Raw genomic sequence first — 23922 nt, 5'->3', positions numbered from 1 at the left:
CTGTAGCAGCGGATTGTGTCTTTGACAACAAGTGTCTTTTCTTGGACAGAAAGCGTGAGCTTTCTTTGACTTGTCGGTGGTATCCCATGGCAACTGAGAGACAACAAAAACCGTTTTCACTAGTTACTACAGCCTCAAAGTCTGTTTCGTACAAATTCAAGAAAACAAAATGAGCTTGGTCTTAATTTAAGGTTAGGGTCAGACAATGTTAGCAGGTTGGTGAAAGTTAGGGTTAGGTTTAAAATCCAATTTCAAGAAGAGAGATTGTAGAAATAGGCGGGGTTTATGACTTTGTGGCTGCAGTAACTAGTGATGACAAAAAAACGGCCATAAATCAGCGGAGAAGAATAACAAAAGCAGAGACTGACGGTAAGATTTGTGGAAAACTAGTTAGCTACAGTAATTAGCGAACCCAGCAATCAAGGGTTAGTTGAAGTTTAACGTTGTTGTTTCAAATACTGTTAATCAACGCCATATGCCAACTTTACGCTTCACCGTCCGAAGTGCGAGAAAGTCGTGGTTGCTGAAGAAGTGAGCAAGTTAGACTTTGTTTTCTGTAAACATGTGTTCTTCAGGGAAAGGGAGTGAGTGTCTGTGTGAAACTCCATAGAGGTAAGTACAGTGACTGATTTTGTTTATAATGCTACCAGCGTCCTGTTTGGTCATGGGAGAAGTCTGTGTGCGCGTTGCTGTTCGGATCAGACCTTTGCTTCCCAAAGAGGTGCTACACAATCATCAGGTGTGTGTGCGCGTGGTGCCCGACAGCGCCCAGGTGATGCTGGGAAGCGACCGAACCTTTTCTTTTGACCACGCCTTTGGACCGACTGCATCGCAGGATCAGTTTTACGAGTCATGTGTCAAACCTCTGGTGGCATCCCTCGTTGACGGCTACAATGCTACAGTGTTCGCTTACGGACAAACCGGTTCTGGGAAGACGTACACCCTTTGCGGGGGACATGTTGGTAAGTTAACAGTATGAGCTTATCTGTACTCTTTGACATCATGAAGACACCCACAAGTGCATTGAAGGATGATCATGTTCGGACATTAGTCCTTGAATAATCTCCTACCACTACGATTCTGAGCTGTCACTGGAGCAGGAGGAAAACCTTAGGCAAATGCAGAGAACTTTATGATTATAGGCCACTTTTTATTGTCACAACTCTGCTTTTGTGTTTTTACCATGGAACTTGCTCTCCCTCTGTAATACTTGTACCCTTGTTAGCATCTCTGGTGGAGGAGGAAAGTGGGATCATTGGTCAGGTTGCAGCAGATCTGTTTGTGCTCCTGGGGGAGAGGAGGGCTGCAGACGTCAGGGTGTCCTACGTGGAACTGTACCGGGAGGAGCTCAGGGACCTGCTAGAGCTCCACACCGCACACAGAGAGCTACACATCAGAGAGGACGACAGGGGCAACACAGGTAACACTCCTCACTGTCTGTGCTAGGGTGTGTGTGTGGTTTCAGTATGACAGAATTCATTGTGTTTTACAGTGTTGATAGAGGTTATACTGAGGCTGGTGGTGTGAACATACATGCTGTAAGGAATCTGACTGAAATGAATGTGTTTCAGTTGTGGTGGGGGCCAGAGAGACTGTGATTACCTCAGCTGAGGAGTTGCAGAGTGTCCTGGAGGCTGGCAATGCCCTGAGACACACTGGCCCCACTCAGATGAATGAGCGCTCCAGCCGCTCTCACGCAATTGTCACCGTGCAGTTGACGCAGCATAACCACAACGACGGCTCTGTCCGCTCCTCTAAACTCCATCTGGTGGATCTGGCTGGGTCGGAGCGGGCTGCGCGCACTGGAAACACAGGCCTGCGCCTCAAAGAGTCTGTCCACATTAACACCGGCTTGCTGGCTCTGGGCAACGTCATCCGTGCACTCTCTGACCCCCATCGCCGTGGCAACCATGTGCCGTACCGTGACGCCAAGATTACACGCCTCCTCCGGGACTCACTGGGTGGCTCCGCCCACACACTCATGGTGGCCTGCGTCAGCCCCTCCCACCACAATGTCACGGAGACGTTGAGCGTGCTGCAGTTTGCCTCACGGGCACGCCACGTGAAGAACCAGCCTGGGTTGTGTCCTGCCAGGGCATGTCCGGGCTGGCAGCCTGGAGAGGCTCGTGTGGAGGAGCTGGAGCAGGAAGTCCAGACTCTGAGAGAGGCACTGAGAAAGAGGGATAAGACAGGGGGAGGGGTCTTTATGACTGACAGCGCCAAACAGACCCCTCAGGAAGAGCGTGACCACAGGGGTGTGGGCCTAGTGGAGGAGCACCAGTACTGCTGCCTTGCACAGGACGCTGCCTTCATATTGAAGGAGCTCCAGAGTTCCACCCTGAGTCCTGCTCTGCAGCACTGCTTGCAGGAATGGCTGGGGAGACACGAGGAGCTTAGCCATTCCTGCCACACTGATCACCAGCACCCTGTGGGGGACACAGGGGACAAGCCTCACCACAACACCATCCTCCAGCTCAGACGAGAGCTCAGGAAGTGCCAGGTAGTGGGCTCTGTTTCTCAGCTTTTTTCCCTCACTATTATCTATTTTTACACCGTATTCTAACTAGAGGTATGAATTGTAACTCTCTCTCCCACTCCTTCCCTCCATCAGGATACTCTGGCTATAGACGAGCAGGTGTTTGACCAGAGGGAGGCAGAGCTGCAGCAGGTGCAGAGGCAGGTGCAGACACTGCTACAGGAGAAACAGAGACACCTCCAATCCTTACAGGAGGAGAGGGAGCACAGATGCAAACAGGTAAGGAGAGAGAGAGTGACACAGAGACTCTGAGCTGAGCTGGAGGATAATGAGAAATGGAGAAACATAGAGCCAAAGATAGAATTGGGCATTTCTGCATTGGTTGGCAACTGACGCTTTCCGTTGTTTGAGTGTGCAGAGCGAGCAGCTGGTAGAGCAGCAGCTGTTAATCGATCGTCTCCGCGGTGACCTCCTGACCTCCAGGATGGCATCCTCGGGAGCCTCGCTGGAAACCGGGGCTTCTGGGAAGTCTGTGAAGAGACCTCACAGTGTTCCCCTGATCAGCCAAGGCCATTGTGGTACAAGGAAGGTACGTGTCCAGAGTAACTGTGTGTGTGTGTGTGTGTGTGTGTGTGTGTGTGTGCGACAATGGCAAAGTTTGTCTTTGTGTGTCTCTTATGCAGATCCACACTAGTCCTCCGGCCTGTTCGTTGGAGAGGGTGATGGCTGCCTTTAAGACCCGCAGTCAGCTGCTGCTGGCACAGATAGAAGAGAGAGACGAGGTCATCTGCCCACAAAGAGAACAGGAGGAAGCGGAGGAGGAGGAGGAGGAGGAGGGTCAAGGGGGGAGTAAGGCTTTCAGGTGAGAAAGACTGATATAATAATGTAATGCTGCTTTTAGACTGTAACAGCTGTTCCACTAGTGTATACACACCCTGATGTTATACTAGGGACATTGTGTTTACATAGCTGGAGCTGATGTTATCCTAGGGACATTGTGTTTACATAGCTAGGGCTGATGTTATACTAGGGACATTGTGTTTACATAGCTAGGGCTGATGTTATCCTAGGGACATTGTGTTTACATAGCTAGGGCTGATGTTATACTAGGGACATTGTGTTTACATAGCTAGGGCTGATGTTATCCTAGGGACATTGTGTTTACATAGCTAGGGCTGATGTTATACTAGGGACATTGTGTTTACATAGCTAGGGCTGATGTTATCCTAGGGACATTGTGTTTACATAGCTAGGGCTGATGTTATACTAGGGACATTGTGTTTACATAGCTGGAGCTGATGTTATCCTAGGGACATTGTGTTTACATAGCTAGGGCTGATGTTATACTAGGGACATTGTGTTTACATAGCTAGGGCTGATGTTATACTAGGGACATTGTGTTTACATAGCTAGAGCTGATGTTATACTAGGGACATTGTGTTTACATAGCTAGGGCTGATGTTATACTAGGGACATTGTGTTTCCATAGCTGGAGCTGATGTTATACTAGGGACATTGTGTTTCCATAGCTAGGGCTGATGTTATACTAGGGACATTGTGTTTACATAGCTAGGGCTGATGTTATACTAGGGACATTGTGTTTACATAGCTAGGGATGATGTTATATTAGGGACATTGTGTTTCCATAGCTGGAGCTGATGTTATACTAGGGACATTGTGTTTACATAGCTAGAGCTGATGTTATATTAGGGACATTGTGTTTCCATAGCTAGGGCTGATGTTATCCTAGGGACATTGTGTTTACATAGCTAGAGCTGATGTTATACTAGGGACATTGTGTTTACATAGCTAGAGCTGATGTTATACTAGGGACATTGTGTTTACATAGCTAGAGCTGATGTTATACTAGGGACATTGTGTTTCCATAGCTAGGGCTGATGTTATCCTAGGGACATTGTGTTTACATAGCTAGGGCTGATGTTATCCTAGGGACATTGTGTTTACATAGCTAGAGCTGATGTTATACTAGGGACATTGTGTTTCCATAGCTAGAGCTGATGTTATCCTAGGGACATTGTGTTTACATAGCTAGAGCTGATGTTATCCTAGGGACATTGTGTTTACATAGCTAGAGCTGACAGTGAGGACTTTTTAAGAGCAGAATCAACAACATCTGCATAATCAAAACAATTGCTTTGTGAGAAGGTGTTAACCGTCAAAGGTGTAAACCCATGTTCATAGTTAGCCATTGTTTTGTAAATGCCGCCCTAAAAGCCCTTAGCGGACATGCCCTGGCCCCAAATCAGAGCAGGACCACTGAGGCCATGGCCCAGTGAGTCCCAGGAGCCGGGCCGTGGAGGTGGAAACACAAAAGTCTGAGCCTTTTTGGTAAAACACTGGGGTAAATCCTCAGTGGAAATATACCATAATATCCTGCTTCTGAGTTATGTCATTGTTCTGCTTCCTTACGACACAATGCTTATTTAATTTTGATCTATATTGCAGGCGCTCTATGAACCGCACATGGACGAGCAGACCGAACCCAGCCTGTTTTAACCAGAACCAGACGCAAAATACTCATTTGAACCAGATTCAGGATGGGCTCCAATTACCTCAACCGTCAAAACTCCCTACAGGTAAATACAGTGATATATGACACTTTAAGAGTCTTATATTTCCTGTCATTTCTGTTTCATTGCTAAGCCCGGCCTGTGCTTCCGTAGAGCGCGAGGAGCACAGAGTGAGGCGGAGTCAGACAGTGAATCTGCAGCGCCTACAGCAGGCGGAGACACAGACCAGTGGCTCCAGGGATCTATACAGGACCAAGGTCAGTGCTAACAATACAACATTCGGAGAACATTTTATACATCACTCATAGAACAGTCATAAAGCATTTATACAGCACTCATAGAACAGTCATAAAGCATTTATACAGCACTCATTGAACAGTCTTAAAGCATTTGGTCTTTCTATAAACTAGGGTACCAGTGAGGATTTCCTTTCCTTGTAACTGCTGTTGATAAGTCATTGATAAAAATATAGATATTTTTTTCATGCCATTACGTTAAGATATAAGGGGGATCATAGATATATTCATAAAAATTCACGAGTTGATTTAAAACCTATGTTTAATCCTTTGTCATGTTTGGTGTCTTGACGGATTTGTCCAAAATCGTGTGCGATAAAACTTTTCTGTCTTTGCATTTATGGCAGTGTAAGTAGTTGATATCATATATGTAAAGGTTTTCTTCCAGGGGTGAAGGAGAGGACCAAAATGCAGCGCGGCTAGTGTTAAACATGTTTAATACAAACACAAGTGAAACACTACAAACAACCTACAAAATAACAAATGTGCAAAACCGATACAGACCTATCTGGTGCAGAACACAAACACAGAGACAGGTAACAAACACCCACAAAATCCCAACACAAAACAAGCCTCCTATATATGAGTCTCAATCAGAGACAACGACTACCATCTGTCTCTGATTGAGAACCCACACTAGGCTGACATAGAAACAGACAAACTAGACACACAGCATAGAATTCCCACCCAGCTCACGTCCTGACCAACTAAACACATACAAAACAACAGAAAACAGGTCAGGAACGTGGCAATATATTAAGCATTAATCGGTTAAATTAGACATTGAACTTGAATCCTGGATCGATAGAGATCTCATCGATCCGATCTATCCTGGATGGATAGAGATCTCAGAAATGCAATGTAACTACATAACATTTGGTGTCGTATGTTACGGGGTGAAAACAGTTTATGGGCACACAAATCCTGAATAATAAATGCAATTGCCAAATCGAGTCATTTTACCTTGATTCTTAACCTAAATTAATACTGTCATTAACGTGGTTCTTTAATAATTATGCATAATACTTGTTGGATGCACTGTCATTAACGTGGTTCTTTAATAATTATGCATAATACTTGTTGGATGCACATTTGGTGTCCAGCTGATTTAGTTACGCTGCGGTATTTTCACACATCATCAAATGATGCAACAACAGCCCAAGAACTGGAAAAAGGTTGTTCATGAGGAATGTCCAGAATATTTTGATGTCTCATTCGTTATGCATGTGAAGACAGTTGTGCCTGGATCCATGTTAGATCTAATTTCCCTAGCGACTTGATGTTGATCATCTGTTGCAGTCTGCTCAGAAATTCAAGTACAGGAATAGGCTTACCTTGATAATCAGACAGTTCCTCAATTTGGTGCTTGAAAAGTCCTTGTAATTATTGTAGCCAATTTGTAAGTTCTTCTGTTCCCTTATAATTGTCTGTGATTTTATTTTTTATCAGTTTTTGTGAGAGATGGGGCCACTTGTTTGTTTCCCGACGCGTCAATTGAAGGGTGACGACAGCATATAATATTGGCTTCAACTTGCCTTTCCATACAAATCCTTACATCAAAAAAGGAACCTGGTTTTTGGTCACTTTATAAAAATAGCGATGGTGAGATTAATGCTACCGCTATTCATGGCTTTATTGTGTGTGCCTGCGTCGGCCACATAGGCTACTGAAAAATCACCATCCATGCATCCAATCTATTTAGTCAGGCAATGTCCACATTATTCTCACATATTGTAGAATGTCATAATCATTTCAATATCAATGCATTGGGAAGGCCTAGAAACGGCACTATTTTTATAGTAAATGTTAAAGGCCTATTTTTTTGTGTGTGTGTGGGGGGGGGGTTCTATAATGTATAACATTGATGTCCTTCAAAATTATAATTAAGTGCTAGAAAAAGTCCCTGAAAATGTCACGCCCTGGCCTTAGTTATCTTTATTTTCTTTATTATTTTAGTTAGGTCAGGGTGTGACATGGGGGATGTTTGTGTGTTTTTGTCTAGTTTAGGGTGTGTGTATTGTGTAGGGGGTTTTGTAGAGTGTATGGTGTTGTGTTCAGTGTAGGTGTTTAGGTAAGTCTATGGTTGCCTGGATGGGTTCTCAATTAGAGACAGCTGTCTATCGTTGTCTCTCATTGAGAGCCATTTTTAGGCAGCCATAGGCATTAGGTAGGTTGTGGATAATTGTCTGTGTAGTGTCAGCACTATTTGTTTGTATAGCTTCACGGTCGTTTGTTGTTTTGTATAGTTTGTCAGTGTCTTTCGTTTCGTGTTCATCTTCAATAAAAGAAGATGTATCTATATCACGCTGCGCCTTGGTCCTCTCTTCCACATAAAGACGATCGTGACAGAAAAGTCTTTGAATGTGACTTTCCAGTGTCTGTATGAACTCTGCTTAAAGGATGTATAGTCCTGACCTAGGTTGTTTTATAGGTGGATCTAGGGCAATTTGTATATATTCACTTTTATTCGTCCAAGTAAATCAAATCAAATTTATTTATATAGCCCTTCGTACATCAGCTGATATCTCAAAGTGCTGTACAGAAACCCAGCCTAAAACCCCAAACAGCAAGCAATGCAGGTGTAGAAGCACGGTGGCTAGGAAAAACTCCCTAGTAAAGGCCGAAACCTAGAGAGGAACTAAATGTGGAGCTGCATGAAAATCCTATATTTGTTTATTTATAATTTTTTGAAAAAAATGTTTTATCCCACTGTCAAATGTTGGCCCCATTTTATTTATAGCGATACCCATTCAAGGAGCGTTAATACAGAACCACTGTTGACATCAGACTCTCAGTCCTTGCATCCATATACAGTTGAAGTCGGAAGTTTACATACACTTAGGTTGGAGTCATTAAAACTCGTTTTTCAACCACTCCACAAATTTCTTGTTAACAAACTATGGTTTTGGCAAGTCGGTTAGGACATCTACTTTGTGCATGACACAAGTAATTTTTCCAACAATTGTTTATAGACAGATTATTTCACTTATAATTCACTGTATCACAATTCCAGTGGGTCAGTTTACATACACTAAGTTGACTGTGCCTTTAAACAGCTTGGAAAATTCCAGAAAATTATGTCATGGCTTTAGAAGCTTCTGATAGGCTAATTGACATAATTTGAGTCATTTGGAGCAAACTCAGTGCCTCTTTGCTTGACATCATGGGAAAATCAAAAGACCTCAGAATTTTTTTTGTAGACCTCCACAAGTCTGGTTCATCCTTGGGAGCAATTTCCAAATGCCTGAAGGTACCACGTTCATCTGTACAAACAATAGTATGCAAGTATAAACACCATGGGACCATACAGCCGTCATACCGCTCAGGAAGGAGACGCGTTCTGTCTCCTAGCGATGAACGTACTTTGGTGCGAAAAGTGCAAATCAATCCCAGAACAACAGCAAAGGACGAGCATTTTTGTGGACAGAATTGAAAAAGCGTGTGCGAGCAAGGAGGCCTACAAACCTGACTAAGTTACACCAGTTCTGTCTGGTGTAACTGAGGAGGAATGGGCCAAAATTCACCCAACTTATTCTGGGAAGCTTGTGGAAGGCTATCCAAAATGTTTGACCCAAGTTAAACAATTTAAAGGCAATGCTACCAAATACTAATTGAGTGTATGTAAACTTCTGACCCACTGGGGATGTGATGAAAGAAATTAAAGCTGAAAGAAACCATTCTCTCTACTATTATTCTGACATTTCACATTCTTAAAATAAAGTGGTGATCCTAACTGACCTAAGACAGGGATTTTTTACTAGGATTCAATGTCAGGAATTGTGAAAAACTGAGTTTAAATGTATTTGGCCAAGGTGTATGTAAACTTCCGACTTCAACTGTAGCTCCATCTATGAATTTGCAAGTGGTTACATTTCTCCAGTCCCATCCTTCAGCTTTATAGCAAACCAAGTGGTGGGGCTGCCATTTTGTTTTTCAAATGTAGTAATGTGCATGTGAACAGCATGCTAAAGGGTTTGATGCTGCTGTGTTGCAGGACCTGGGGACAGACAACATGGCTGTCTTTCAAAATGGAGCCTGTAAAGACTCGGAGGAAAAGGTGAGCCCACATGACAACTGCAAATGATCACAGGTTTAGGTTCGGCTGCCCCTCCCTGCATGTTGTGTTTGTTATGGCAAAAAAGGCTATTTCATTGTTCACCATGCAGTCATGGTGATTCCTTAGATCTCATTTGGATATTCAACATAGTTTAAAATAGTCAAATTGTGTTTGTGCGTTTTGAAATGTGGATGTGTTCGTTTTGGCCGTGTATGATGCCTAGCTGCCTGAGAGACGCACGTGGCTGGAGCAAGAGGAGGAGCGTGCTCTGCAGAGGAGGAGGGGCCTGCAAGAGCTGGAGGAGGAGCTGAGGCACAGAGAAGAAGTGCTGCAGCACCGAGAGGCCTGTGTCCAGGAGAGGAAACAGCTGCAGATCAAGAGGCTCCGCTCCAGCCAGGTAAACACAGAGCGGGGCATAGAAATCCAAAGTATTGTATTGGGGGAAAAAAACGTATATTATATTTTTGTGTAAGTTACAGCATTCCAGTGTTGTTATCTGATATTGAAAGTGTGTGTGGGTACGTTCATGTGTATTCCTCAGGCTCTGAGTCAGGACTTGCTGCGAGTGTCGGCTCGTCTGGGAGCTTTGGATCAGGAGCTGGAGGAGAGAGGAGGTGTAAGGAGGAGACTGTCCTCCCCGGCAGCAGGGCTGTGTGGAGTGTCTATGGAGGAGCTGCTGAAGGAGAGGGAGAGCCTGCGTCTGAGGAGGGACACCCTGGACACACAGCTGAGAAACGGCAGGGTGCTCATGCCAGAGGTGAGCTCAATGTTTACCACCTTCCTTCCAGCTGGGTGTCACTCTGATTGCAGGGGGCTGATCAATGGTGTGTGTGTATAGGAGGAGCATGCTCTGCTGCAGTTGGAGGAGGCCCTGGAGGCGTTGGATGCTGCTGTAGAGTTTAAGAACCGTTCCATCCAGGAGAGACAGAGAGAGCTCGGGGACACATCTAACCCTGCCCATGGAGATGAAGACGATGACATCATGAGGGCGCTAAGGGAGCTGCCGCTTCCAGAGGCCTCTGCACTGTTGGTCAAATACTTCAACAAGGTCAGAGTCCCAACACACACACACACACTCACCACAAACTACTTTGAGCGACCAAACTAAATCTAAATCAAATTTTATTGGTTGCATATGTAACAGATGTATATGTACTCTCCATGCGTTGTGTTTTCTCAAAATAAATCACTTCGGCCAGTGGTACCAGTTGAGCATCATTTATTTCTGTTGTTAAATGGGAAACAGCACGTTAGTTGTGCAGGGCTTAACAGTGTTGATGGCTGTCGATGACAAAATCCCTTGCATCACAATTTCCTACTGGGTGAACAAAATACAAAAATACAATACAAAATATAACGTGTAAATTTAAATGGGAAACAGCACGTTAGTTGTGCAGGGCTTAACGGTATTGATGGCTGTCGATGGCAAAATCTGTAGCATGAAGACAACTGTGTTAGCAGTGGCTTATGTGACCATGACATCGGTGTATGCTAGCTAACACACTTATTTACAGCAATCATATGCCAAAGCACATCCCAGAAAGCCCCTCAATCCCTAACCGGTACCATATACCCACACATGTATAAATCAGTAACGTACAGCAAACTTGTACACATTGTAAAGTAGAAAATAGAAAACAGTATTCAGAACGTGACCTACCCCTTGCATCACATTTTCCTACTGGGAAAACCTGACGTTCGCGATCTCCCCCTATCTGCAAGCGGGGCCAATCACAACACACCTTATTGTCATCAGAGTTGAACTAACCAATAAGAATGATTGAACATTAAATACACCTTTCTTTAGAGGAAAGTGGAAACATAACCAACCCTGTTACATTCTCCCCTACTGAATTACACTTGCATACTACAAAGAAACTAAATGAGGTATGCAATACCTTGCAATACATATGTCACCAAATACTCCAGTGCAAAGACTATTCTCTAAAGAGAATTAGGGGAATTCAAAGACCCCGTAGGAAAACATGCATGTTACATGTTCAGTACACTCAGTGACAATAAGAACCTCAGACAGAAAAACCTTGGCCTACATGACCCCTGACCCATTACCTCCATGGGGTCTCTTGAAAGTTAAAAGTACATTTTTTGGGGGGTGGCTACAGACTTTGATTCTAATCCTACACCCACACAGATACTCTAATGAAATCTGTATGAAAAACCCTCTTTGTCTGCATAGTCTCAATGAGTCTCACTGGGCGTTTCCTAACCCGACCAGCCCCTGACCTGACAGTCCTAACAGAGTTATCATTACGTTTAACCTGTCCAACTACAACCACCATTGGTGGGTCACTGTCCACAGTCGATGGGTAGTCAAGGTCAAGGGTTCTGTGACTGTTGCTGGAACCAGCGGCATCTTCAGAATGCCTTTCTTCCTCAGAGGGTTCGGACATTTCTTCTCCAAAGGTTACCTCTGACATGCTTGTGCCACCAGTGGCACCCTCAGAATGTGGTGAGTTCTGAGGGTCCCTCGCCAGTGGCCCATCTTCCAGCACATCTGGGATCTCTTTTTCAGAGGGCTCCGACTGTGTTTCCTCCGAGGTCTGTTCTGATACCCACACACTAGTCCTCTCACCGATGTCCATTTCTGGTATATCGTTCATGGATGAGTCCTCCATCTCCTCACTCTGATCCTCACGGTCTCCCGTATTAGGTGTCTCTCTAAGGCAGTGTCAGGGAGAGGAAAGAAGTTTACAGGCATTATCAGATTGGACCATTTTCTCCTGGCCAGTCGACATGTGCTGTATCTTGAAGATGTGGATGTCACTATTCTTCTCCGTAACAATATAGAGGTTGTTCTCCCAGCGATCTGCCAGCTTCCTCTTTCCACGTTCACCCTTATTCGCCAGCAGCACCCGATCACCGACCTCCACTGGAGCTCCTCTCATCTTCCTGTTGTAGAGGCCCGCATGCCTCTTCAGCTGTTTGGTTGCCGACACCTGTACAGTCTCCATGGCCTCCCTCAGGTCTCTCGTCTGGGACTTGATGTACTCGTCATAGTCTACAACATTTGAGTCTTGTAGCACCGTACCAAACATCATGTCGACAGGCAGACGTGGGATTCTCCCAAACATCAACTGGAAAGGGGCGTGGCCCGTGGTTTCATGGACTGTACAGTTGTAGGCGAAGGTCAACGACTTCAGCTTCTGGGGCCACCTGTGCTTCGCTCTCGTAGGTAAAGCCCTGATCATGTTTCCCAGCATTCTATTGAACCTTTCGACTCCCCCGTTCCCCATCGGATGGTAGGGAGTTGTGTGCGACTTCTGGACTCCTGCAGCACTCAACAACTCAGCAATCAATTTACTTTCAAAGTTGGCCCCTTGGTCGGAGTGGATACGACGAGGAAAACCATACACACAGAAGATGTTGTTCCACAGCTGAAGGGCCACTGCTTTAGCTGATTGGTTCGGACACCTGAAGGCATGGGCCATCTTAGTAAAATGATCAGTGACGACCAGAACATCCAAGGACTTGTTGTTGGAGTCTTCAGCAGACCAGAAGTCCACACACACCAACTCGAGGGGCTCAGTCGTGATGATGTTCTCCAGTGGAGCTCTGGCCTCTGGCTCGGGGGCCTTACTGAACACACACCTCTTGCAGGTCTTGACATACTCTCTCACATCCGACTCCAGACCACGCCAGAAGAACCTCTGTCTCGTCAAGTACAACGTCTGCTGTTGCCCCTGATGACCGGCTTCATCGTGGACACCCTTCAAAACTGTCGCCCTCATTGAGGTGGGTACTACATACTGATACGTCTTCCTCTTTGACAGCAAACGTTTGGTAACGCGATTTAGTACACCCATTTTCAGAGTGAGCTTCTCCCAGGTCTTCAGAATCCGCAGAGCCTCGATTGGTTCATGGCCACGTTCCATCCTAGAAGGTCTACGGCCCCTGTCCACGTAGAAGACAACTCTGGCTAGTGCATCATCCTGGCGCTGCTTTGATATCAGGTCATCACGGGACAGCACTCTCACATCTGACATCTCAGATGGCACCAGTGACTGAGTGAGCTGAGGCAGTAGCAGTGCACAGTTCTGTAGACCAGCCTCCTCTAGCGACCTCAGGACTGCTGACACCGCTTCCTTTGACAGCGAACCAGGAGAAGGATAGGAGGTAGTTTGGCAGTCCATGACAATTTCACAGGCATCTGCCTCAATTGACGGTGAGCAGCTTTCGAGGTCGAATGGGTGGTTCGACCAGCGGAACACATTTTGCACCTTTTCAGCATGTACTCCCGCAGCTTCTTCCAGCAAGGCCTTGTATGGAACCCTTGTGATACGGTGGAGAGCGCTCGGCTGCACAAATGGCTGTCTACTGAGTGCATCAGCAATGACATTTTTGGGACCGGGGATGTACTTTATGTCAAACTCGAATGGAGCGAGTTTAGCAACCCATCTCTGTTCACAGGTGTCCAATTTTCGGCTTGGACAGGATGTATGTTAATGGGTTGTTGTCTGTCCATACAGTAAAAGGCTTGCCCCTTAGCCAATGACTAAACTTCTCACAGACTACCCAGCGTAAAGCAAAAAACTCTAACCTATGGGCAGGATACTTTGACTGTGCATAAGTAAGAGATTTGCTAGCGAATGCTACGGGCCTGGCTGCAGACCCATCCTCTGGCACTTGGGAGAGGACAGCACCTAATCCATTACTAGATGCGTCTACAGACAGCAAGAAAGGTCTACTAAAATCAGGGTGGGCTAGCATGACCTGATCGAGGAGAGCTTGTTTCAACTGACTAAAGGCCTGTTTGCACTCACCAGTCCAGTCTGCTGCTGTGAGTTTCCTATGTATTCCTCTTTTTCTCTTTCCTTTCCCATGGCGTGGTGCCTTCGTCCCAGTTGTCAACCCATGCAGCGGCTTAGCGACGGTGGAGCACCCCTCAATGAACTGCTGATAATAGACTATCATTCCGAGAAAGGACCGTGAGATCCTTCTCTGTCATCCCTGCAATAGCCTTCACTTTTTCTGGGTCTGTGGCCACACCTCCTTCACCGATGACATGCCCCAAGAACCGCACTGACCTCTTCATGAAAGGGCATTTCTTTGGAGCCAATTTCAGATTATGGGCCTTGAGAAGCATTGCAATCCAAGTTCTTCAGTCGGGGGAAAGACCAGCACATCGTCCAGGTAGCATAGAATGCTAGAAACATTTTGATTCCCAAAAATGCTCAACATCATCCTCATGAATGTAGCTGGGCTGTTGCATAGTCCTTGTGGAAGACGGTTATATTCGTATAACCCAAAAGGAGAAGTGAAGGCTGTAAACTTCTTGTCGTCTTCGTGCACCTCCACATTGTAGTAGCCTGAGGTCAAATCCATTGTAGAAAAGAATGCATTGCCACCCAGGGCCGCCAGAGCATCAGCTTGGTGAGGTAGAGGGTGAGCATCCTTTACTGTGCGAGCATTGAGCCATCGGAAGTCTGTACACAGTCTCAGATCACCAGATTTCTTCCAGACCAGCACGAGCGGGGAGGCATACTCACTGCTGGATTTTCTGATTATCTCTCGCTCTTCCATCTCATCCAAGGCCTGCCTGAGCTTGTCATAATGGTTAGGGGAGAGCCTACGGTAAGGTAGCCTAAAAGGTTTAGTGTCACTGAGTCTGATGCGATGGACATATCCAGTAGCCTTCCCGCAATCAAGTTTGTTACGGGAGAAGATACACTCGTAGTGGGCTATAAGCTGAACTAGCTGGGCCTTACACTGTTGCGATAACTGAGTGGACTCAATGTCAATGTCTCCTAGCCCTAAATCGTGCAACACCTCACTTGTCACTCTGTGCGGTTTTACGGCACTGTTAACGGTCAAGCTATCTCCACTGCCATTGTCAAAGTCTTGATTGTCATCCATTTTGTATATCTGCTGCACCAGGGGGACCGGTTCGACAGTGGGCCCATCTATGTAGTCAGTGTCAAAGTCCTTTAATGCCATGCAAGGAAAAACGTCCGCTATCTTGGCATTGCGTCTCACTCTTACTGGCTTTGGTGAGGGATTGATAACTTTGACAGGGACCCAGCCATCGCTCCACAATGTCACTACTGTTCTCCCCACTAGAACGTTTTTCAGTCTTGAGCGTGCCCTCGTAGGCTCAATAACGACAGCACTGCCCGCAGATACATTTTGAGGCGTACACAACCGGCCACAGACAACATTTTCCTGCATGGGCTCCAATGTGACCGCCCGCTTCAGCCTTACCGTGCCCACTCTTTCCCGGCATTTCTGTCCCTTTCCATCTCTCTACATTAGCCAGCAGACGGAACAGTTTGTCATCTCCATTGTGTTCAGATGATGACATCTTCTCCCAGAAGTCACCGGTCGTCTTCAGCTCCCTGATGAGGTGTTTTATCATGTTGCTGCCTAGGATGAGCTCATCACGTTGGCCATCCATCCACTCAATGAGGGCGACAGTTTTTTAAATTTTTTTAATTTTTTTACCGTTATTTTACCAGGTAAGTTGACTGAGAACACGTTCTCATTTGCAGCAACGACCTGGGGAATAGTTACAGGGGAGAGGAGGGGGATGAATGAGCCAATTGTAAACTGGGGATTATTAGGTGACCATGATGGTTTGAGGGCCAGATTGGGAATTTAGCCAGGACACCGGGGTTAACACCCCTACTCTTACGATAAGTGCCATGGGATCTTTAATGACCTCAGAGAGTCAGGACACCCGTTTAACGTCCCATCCGAAAGACGGCACCCTACACAGTTTAACTTTACGTCCGTCCCCTCGCCCATACCCGGGCTCGTAATTCCGTAATTCACTCATTTTCGAAAGAAGGAGGCCACATGAAGAAACCTTTTTGACCATTGGCGAGCGATACGACCAGAGTTGTGCAAAGTTCAAATCAGATGCAAATCAAATTTTATTAGCCACATGCGCCAAATACAACAGATGTAGACCTTTAAGTGAAATGCTTACTTACGAGCCCCTAACCAACAATGCAGTTTAAAAAAATATGGATAAGAATAAGAAATAAAAGTAACAAGTAATTAAAGAGCAGCAGTAAAATAACAATAGTGAGACTATATACAAGGGGGTACCTGTACATAGTCAATGTGTGAGGGCACCAGTTAGTTGAGGTAATATGTACATGTAGGTAGAGTTATTAAAGTGACTATGCATAGATGATAACAACAGAGAGTAGTAGCGGTGTAGAAGAGGGTGGGGGTCAATGCAAATAGTCCGGTTAGCCATTTGATTAACTGTTTAGCAGTCTTATGGCTTGGGGGTAGAAGCTGTTAAGAAGCCTTTTGGACCTAGACTTGGCACTCCGGTACCGCTTGCCATGTGGTAGCAGAGAGAACAGTCTATGACTAGGGTGGCTGGAGTCTGACAATTTTTAGGGCCTTCCTCTGACACCGCCTGGTATAGAGGTCCTGGATGGCAGGAAGCTTGGCCCCAGTGATGTACTGGGCCGTTCGCACTACCCTCTGTAGTGCCTTGCGGTCGGAGGCCGAGCAGTTGCCATACCAGGCAGTGATGCAACCAGTCAGGATGCTCTCGGTGGTGCAGCTGTAGAAAGTTTTGAGGATCTGAGGACCCATGACAAATCTTTTCAGTCTCCTAAGGGCGAATAGGTTTTGTTGTGCACTCTTCATTACTGTCTTGGTGTGCTTGGACTATGTTAGTTTGTTGGTAATGTGGACACCAAGGAACTTGAAGCTCTCAACCTGCTCCCCTACAGCCCTGTCGATGAGAATGGGGGCGTGCTCGGTCCTCTTTTTCATGTAGTTCACAATCATCTCCTTTATCTTGATCATGTTGAGGGAGAGGTTGTTGTCCTGGCGCCACACGGCCAGGTCTCTGACCTCCTCCCTATAGGCTGTCTCGTCGTTGTCGGTGATCAGGCCTACCACTGTTGTCATCGGCAAACTTAATGATGGTGTTGGAGTCGTGCCTGGCCGTGCAGTCATGAGTGAACAGGGAGTACAGGAGGGGACTGAGCACGCACCCCTGAGGGGCACGTGTTGAGGATCAGTGTGGCGGATGTGTTGTTACCTACCCTTACCACATGGGGGCAGCCCGTCAGGAAGTCCAGGATCCAGTTACAGAGGGAAGTGTTTAGTCCCAGGGTCCCTTGATGAGCTTTGAGGGCACTATGGTGTTGAACGCTGAGCTGTAGTCAATGAATAGCATTCTCACATAGATGTTCCTTTTGTCCAGGTGGGAAAGGGCAGTGTGGAGTGCAATAGAGATTGCATCATCTGTGGATCTGTTAGGGCGGTATGCAAATTAGAGTGGGTCTAGGGTTTCTGGGATAATGGTGTTGATGTGAGTCATGACCAGCCTTTGCACTTCATGGCTACGGACGTGAGTGCTACGGGTCGGTAGTAATTTAAGCAGGTTACCTTAGTCCCTGTGCCCAAGAACACTATGGTGGTCTGCTTGAAACATGTTGATATTACAGACTCGGACAGGGAGAGGTTGAAAATGTCAGTGAAGACACTTGCCAGTTGGTCAGTGCATGCTCGCAGTACACGTCCTGGTAATCTGTCTGGCCCTGCGGCCTTGTGAATGTTGACCTGTTTAAAGGTCTTACTCACATCGGCTGCGGAGAGCGTGATCACACAGTCTTCCGGAACAGCTGGTGCTCTCATACATGTTTCAGTGTTATTTGCCTCGAAGCGAGCATGTAAGTAGTTTAGCTCGTCTGGTAGGCTTGTGTCACTGGGCCGCTCTTGGCTGTCCTTCCCTTTTGTAGTCTGTTATGGTTTGCAAGCCCTGCCACATCTGATGAGCGTCAGAGACTTCGCTTTGTGATAACCAATCGGGAGAGGGAGGTTCTCGCTAGCCTAGTCAGCTTTGAGACTGTACTGGATAGTGGAACATGCTATTATGCATGCTGTTTCGGATAAACGCCCACAAAGGGAGAACTAGGTGATGCCTACAACAAAGTGGTATCTGGTCGACAGTACACTGCATTAGAACCCTCATTTGAGGAAAGGCTGGGGGGCTGGGATTGAGATTTTAAGAGTTTGAAAAAGGTTTGGCTCAGAAGTGGGACTGGTTCAAGAGATGATGATGATAATAATACATTTCATTTGTATAGTGCTTTTCATGTCAGAGTAATCTCAAAGTTCTACGTAGGCCAAAATAAGACATCCACTATTTATTTTATTTTTTTATTTTTTTTATTTTTTTATTTTTTTACCGTTATTTTACCAGGTAAGTTGACTGAGAACACATTCTCATTTGCAGCAACGACCTGGGGAATAGTTACAGGGGAGAGGAGGGGGATGAATGAGCCAATTGTAAACTGGGGATTATTAGGTGACAATGATGGTTTGAGGGCCAGATTGGGAATTTAGCCAGGACACCGGGGTTAACACCCCTACTCTTACGATAAGTGCCATGGGATCTTTAATGACCTCAGAGAGTCAGGACACCCGTTTAACGTCCCATCCGAAAGACGGCACCCTACACAGGGCAGTGTCCCCAATCACTGCCCTGGGGCATTGGGATATTTTTTAGACCAGAGGAAAGAGTGCCTCCTACTGGCCCTCCAACACCACTTCCAGCAGCATCTGGTCCCCTATCCAGGGCCTGACCAGGACCAACCCTGCTTAGCTTCAGAAGCAAGCCAGTAGTGGTATGCAGGGTGGTATGGTACTACACTCCTAACCTTCCATTAGCCTCCTACTAAGCTGGCAAATGTTGAAAGCATTCCCTTGGCCCCTCCAGGTGGTGTGTCTGAGGGAGTCGGAGCAGCAGCTGCAGCTGCGCTGTGAAGAGCTGGAGCTGCAGAGTGGAGAGCAGGAGGCAGTGACCAGGGAGATGGAGGCAGCTCTACAGCGCCTCACTCTGGACACAGACCGGCGGCTCACTGAGCAGCATCGAGAGCACCAACATAGCATACAGTTACTACTGCAGCAGTGCCGAGGTCCGTGTCTGTGTGTGTGTATGCATCAATGTGGGAAATGTTTGAGAGTGTGGTAATTCCTGCCCTTTCATTGTGTGTTTTACAGTATTCTCACTGCTAATTTTCTGTTTGTGTGTAGAGGGAGGCTCAGGGAACAGTGGTCAGGCGGTCCAGGCTAGGCTGCAGCAGCTGGAGAGAGACCTGTTCTTCTATAAGAGCTCCAGTCGTGAGCTGAAGAGGAAGCTCCGAGAGCTGGTCACCAAATCGCTCCCCCCCCAGGCTCCAGACCTGCAGACTCAGGGCAGGAAGGGGGCCAGTGATGGAGCAGGGGACAGCCCCAGCCTGCAGACTCCCAGAGTGGAGCTGGCCCCTGTCCGTCTGTCCCGTAGGGAGCTGAGGCAGCTCTCACCCTCTGACCCCCGCAGCACTAGGGTGCGCTCTACCATGAGGGCCAGTAGAGGCTCATTCCAGGAGGACTCCATTGAAGTGCCCAGAAACACTTACTGACCAGGAGGCTCGAGCACATATCAACCACTTTTTTCATTCGTCCACACTGATCTAGAAGAAGAGGTCAGGTGAATCTAAGTCAAATAAGATCAATGTGGATGAAGGAGAGGAGACAAGGAACAGAAGCCACTAACTGTGAAACTGTTGAGACACGTCAAATGATTCCACGGAGTGAAAACCCTCTCTGCACTTTACACCACTAAAGTCTGACTGAATTGCACTTCAAACTGCAGACTCATCAGTTAGTCAGAGATAGATGAGCCCACAGCTAAATTGATATCAAAATAATGTGTATTAGAAATGTTTTTTTAATGTTTAAATTATTTTACTTTTAAAGATTTCTTTGTTTATAAGATAGTGTGTTGGCTGTGTTCTAGACCCTCGGGCCACTCCAAACTCTAAAGCAAGCCACTGGTCATTCATGCAATATAATTTACCTGTGATTTACTCTTTCTTTGTGTGTGGTTTTGGTTATTTAAGTGTTGAACAACTGTTGACATCAAATTGATTGGATCAAACCTGTTTATTTGCATAATTCACCAATTCAATCTACATTTGTCTTTGCAGACTCCTGTTTAATGTTAAAGGTGCAACTTACAATAGTTACTGCTGTCCAATGGTCATTTTAATTACAGATACCCATTGATTCTTGAAAAATATAACTTATACATGTATATAACTAATATATTGGTCTTATATCATATTCCCACAAATTTTAGTCTGATCTCAAGTAGCATGGCTGACACACAAGGCTAGTGATCCACCACCACCCCTCAAACAGTTTTTGTTGCAAAACAAAAAGCTTTAGGATCCAGTAGGCCTCAAAATAAAAAAATATATATTCAAAACGTCATTCTTGTTGGAGCCGTAATTCATGCCTGTGTAATGTAGTTCTCAAGATGAGATGCAGAAATAAAGCTACATTAGAAAGGCAATTGGAAAATTACATATACCATTTAATATATATACAGTGGGGAGAAGAAGTATTTTATACACTGCTGATTATGCAGGTTTTCCTACTTACAAAGCATGTAGAGGTCTGTAATTTGTATCATAGGTACACTTCAACTGTGAGAGACGGAATCTAAAACAAAAATCCAGAAAATCACATTGTATGATTTTTAAGTAATTAATTTGCATTTTATTGCATGACATAAGTATTTGATACATCAGAAAAGCAGAACTTAATATTTGGTACAGAAACATTTGTTTGCAATTACAGAGATCATACGTTTCCTGTAGTTCTTGACCAGGTTTGCACACACTGCAGCAGGGATTTTGGCCCACTCCTCCATACAGACCTTCTCCAGATCCTTCAGGTTTCGGGACTGTCGCTGGGCAATACGGACTTTCAGCTCCCTCCAAAGATTTTCTATTGGGTTCAGGTCTGGAGACTGGGTAGGCCACTCCAGGACCTTGAGATGCTTCTTATGGAGCCACTCCTTAGTTGCCCTTGCTGTGTGTTTCGGGTCGTTGTCATGCTGGAAGACCCAGCCACGACCCATCTTCAATGCTCTTACTGAGGGAAGGAGGTTGTTGGCCAAGATCTTGCAATACATGGCCCCATCCATCCTCCCCTCAATACGGTGCAGTCGTCCTGTCCCCTTTGCAGAAAAGCATCCCCAAAGAATGATGTTTCCACCTCCATGCTTCACGGTTGGGATGGTATTCTTGGGGTTGTACTCATCCTTCTTCCTCCAAACACGGCGAGTGGAGTTTAGACCAAAAAGCTCTATTTTTGTCTCATCAGACCACATGACCTTCTCCCATTCCTCCTCTGGATCATCCAGATGGTCATTGGCAAACTTCGGACGGGCCTGGACATGCGCTGGCTTGAGCAGGGGGACCTTGCGTGTGCTGCAGGATTTTAATCCATGATCGCGTAGTGTGTTACTAATGGTTTTCTTTGAGACTGTGGCCCTAGCTCTCTTCAGGTCATTGACCAGGTCCTGCCGTGTAGTTCTGGGCTGATCCCTCACCTTCCTCATGATCATTGATGCCCCACGAGGTGAGATCTTGCATGGAGCCCCAGACCGAGGGTGATTGACCGTCATCTTGAACTTCTTCCATTTTCTAAAAATTGCGCCAACAGTTGTTGCCTTCTCACCAAGCTGCTTGCCTATTGTCCTGTAGCCCATCCCAGCCTTGTGCAGGTCTACAATTTTTGATTGAGTGTGTGGACAGGTGTCTTTTATACAGGTAACGAGTTCAAACAGGTGCAGTTAATACAGGTAATGAGTGGAGAACAGGAGGGCTTCTTAAAGAAAAACGAACAGGTCTGTGAGAGCCGGAATTCTTACTGGTTGGTAGGTGATCAAATACTTATGTCATGCAATAAAATGCAAATTAATTACTTAAAAATCATACAATGTGATTTTCTGGATTTTTGTTTTAGATTCTGTCTCTCACAGTTGAAGTGTACCTATGATAAAAATTACAGACCTCTACATGCTTTGTAAGTAGGAAAACCTGCAAAATCAGCAGTGTATCAAATACTTCTCCCCACTGTATATACTTTAATATACAGTTGAAGTTGGAAGTTTGCATACACCTTAGCCAAATACATTTAAACTCAGTTTTTCACAATTCCTGACATTTAATCATTGAAAAAATTCCCTGTCTTAGGTTAGTTAGGATCACCACTTTATTTTAAGATTAATAGAAGAATGATTAATAGAAGAATAGAAGAATGATTTATTTCAGCTTTTATTTCACATCCCCAGTGGGTCAGAAGTTTACATACACTCAATTAGTATGTGGTAGCATTGCTTTTAAATTGTTTAACTTGGGTCAAATGTTTCGGGTAACCTTCCACAAGCTTCCCAGAATAAGTTGGGTGAATTTTGGCCCATTCCTCCTGACAGAGCTGGTGTAACTGAGTCAGGTTTGTTGGCCTCCTTGCTCGCGCATGCATTTTCAGTTCTGCCCACAAATTTTCTATGGGGTTGAGGTCAGGGCTTTGTGATGGCCACTCCCAATACCTTGACTTTGTTGTCCTTAAGCCATTTTGCCAAAACTTTGGAAGTATGCTCGGGGTCATTGTCCATTTGGAAGACCCATTTGCGACCAAGCTTTAACTTTCTGACTAATGTCTTGAGATGTTGCTTCAATATATCTACATAATTTTCCTTCCTCATGGTGCTATCTATTTTGTGAAGTGCACCAGTCCCTCCTGCAGCAAAGAACCCCCACAACATGATGCTGCCACCCCTGTGCTTCACGGTTGGTATGGTGTTCTTCGGCTTGCAAGACTCCCCATTTTTCATCCAAACATAAAGATGGTCATTATGGCCTAACAGTTCTATTTTTGTGTCATCAGACCAGAGGACATTTCTCCAAAAAGTATGATCTTTGTCCCCATGTGCAGTTGCAAACCGTAGTCTGGCTTTTTTATGGCAGTTTTGGAGCAGTGGCTTCTTCCTTGCTGAGCGGCCTTCAGGTTATGTCGATATAGGACTTGTTTTACTGTGGATATAGATACTTTTGTACCTGTTTCCTCCAGCATCTTCACAAGGTCCTTTGCTGTTGTTCTGGGATTGATTTGCACTTCGCACCAAAGTACGTTTATCTTTAGGACACAGAACGCGTCTCCTTCCTGAGTGGTATGACGGCTGCGTGGTCCCATGGTGTTTATACTTGCATACTATTGTTTGTACAGATGAACGTGGTTCCTTCAGGTGTTTGGAAATTGCTCCCAAGGATGAACCAAGCTTGTGGAGGTCTACCATTTTTTTCTGAGGTCTTGGCTAATTCCTTTTGATTTTCCAATGATGTCATGCAAAGAGGTACTGAGTTTGAAGGTAGGCCTTGAAATACATCCACAAGTACACCTTCAATTGATTCAAATTATGTCAATTAGCCTATCAGAAGCTTCTAAAGCCATGACATCATTTTCTGAAATTTTCCAAGCTGTTTAAAGGCACAGTAAAATAGTGTATGTAAAACTTCTGACACACTGGAATTGTGATACAGTGAAATAATCTGTCTGTAAACAATTGTTGGAAAAATTACTTGTGTCATGCTCAAAGTAGATGTCCTAACCGACTTGCCAAAATTATAGTTTGTTAACAAGAAATTTGTAGAGTGGTTGAAAAACTAGTTTTAATGACTCCAACCTAAGTGTATGTAAACTTCCGACTTCAACTGTATATGTATGTGTGTGTGTGTA

General features: G+C 45.4%; 1 protein-coding gene across 2 annotated transcripts; it reads left to right on the top strand.

Moving 5' to 3' along the window:
* The first annotated feature begins 85 nt into the window (after positions 1–85).
* On the top strand, positions 86–20607 carry LOC129853200 (kinesin-like protein KIF27). Of its 2 annotated transcripts, XM_055918959.1 has the most exons (15): positions 86–369; positions 651–962; positions 1226–1420; positions 1572–2500; positions 2612–2755; positions 2895–3065; positions 3160–3338; positions 4943–5073; positions 5161–5264; positions 9298–9360; positions 9584–9757; positions 9902–10117; positions 10199–10408; positions 19070–19268; positions 19387–20607. In XM_055918959.1, exons 2-15 carry the CDS (start codon positions 665–667, stop codon positions 19752–19754), a joined length of 3381 nt encoding a protein of 1126 aa, XP_055774934.1. In that variant the 5' UTR covers positions 86–369; positions 651–664; the 3' UTR covers positions 19755–20607. The 2 variants fall into 2 exon arrangements, with proteins under 2 accessions (XP_055774934.1, XP_055774933.1); XM_055918958.1 differs by having other exon boundaries at positions 86–962.
* The last annotated feature ends 3315 nt before the right edge of the window (positions 20608–23922 follow it).

The sequence above is a fragment of the Salvelinus fontinalis genome, chromosome 4, assembly GCF_029448725.1.
Source record: "Salvelinus fontinalis isolate EN_2023a chromosome 4, ASM2944872v1, whole genome shotgun sequence".
Classification (NCBI taxonomy): Eukaryota; Metazoa; Chordata; class Actinopteri; order Salmoniformes; family Salmonidae; genus Salvelinus; species Salvelinus fontinalis.
The sequence above is the reverse complement of the archived record's forward strand: the minus strand, read 5'-3'. Positions and strand labels throughout refer to the sequence as shown.

What these genes read in the sequence shown, in the direction of transcription:
- LOC129853200 (XM_055918958.1), top strand. Translation starts at nt 641, where the DNA reads ATGCTACCAGCGTCCTGTTTGGTCATGGGAGAAGTCTGTGTGCGCGTT. An exon ending in GGACGACAGGGGCAACACAG is followed by an intron (nt 1,421 to 1,571) that starts GTAACACTCCTC and finishes AATGTGTTTCAG; the next exon opens with TTGTGGTGGGGGCCAGAGAG. An exon ending in GGGAGCACAGATGCAAACAG is followed by an intron (nt 2,756 to 2,894) that starts GTAAGGAGAGAG and finishes TTGAGTGTGCAG; the next exon opens with AGCGAGCAGCTGGTAGAGCA.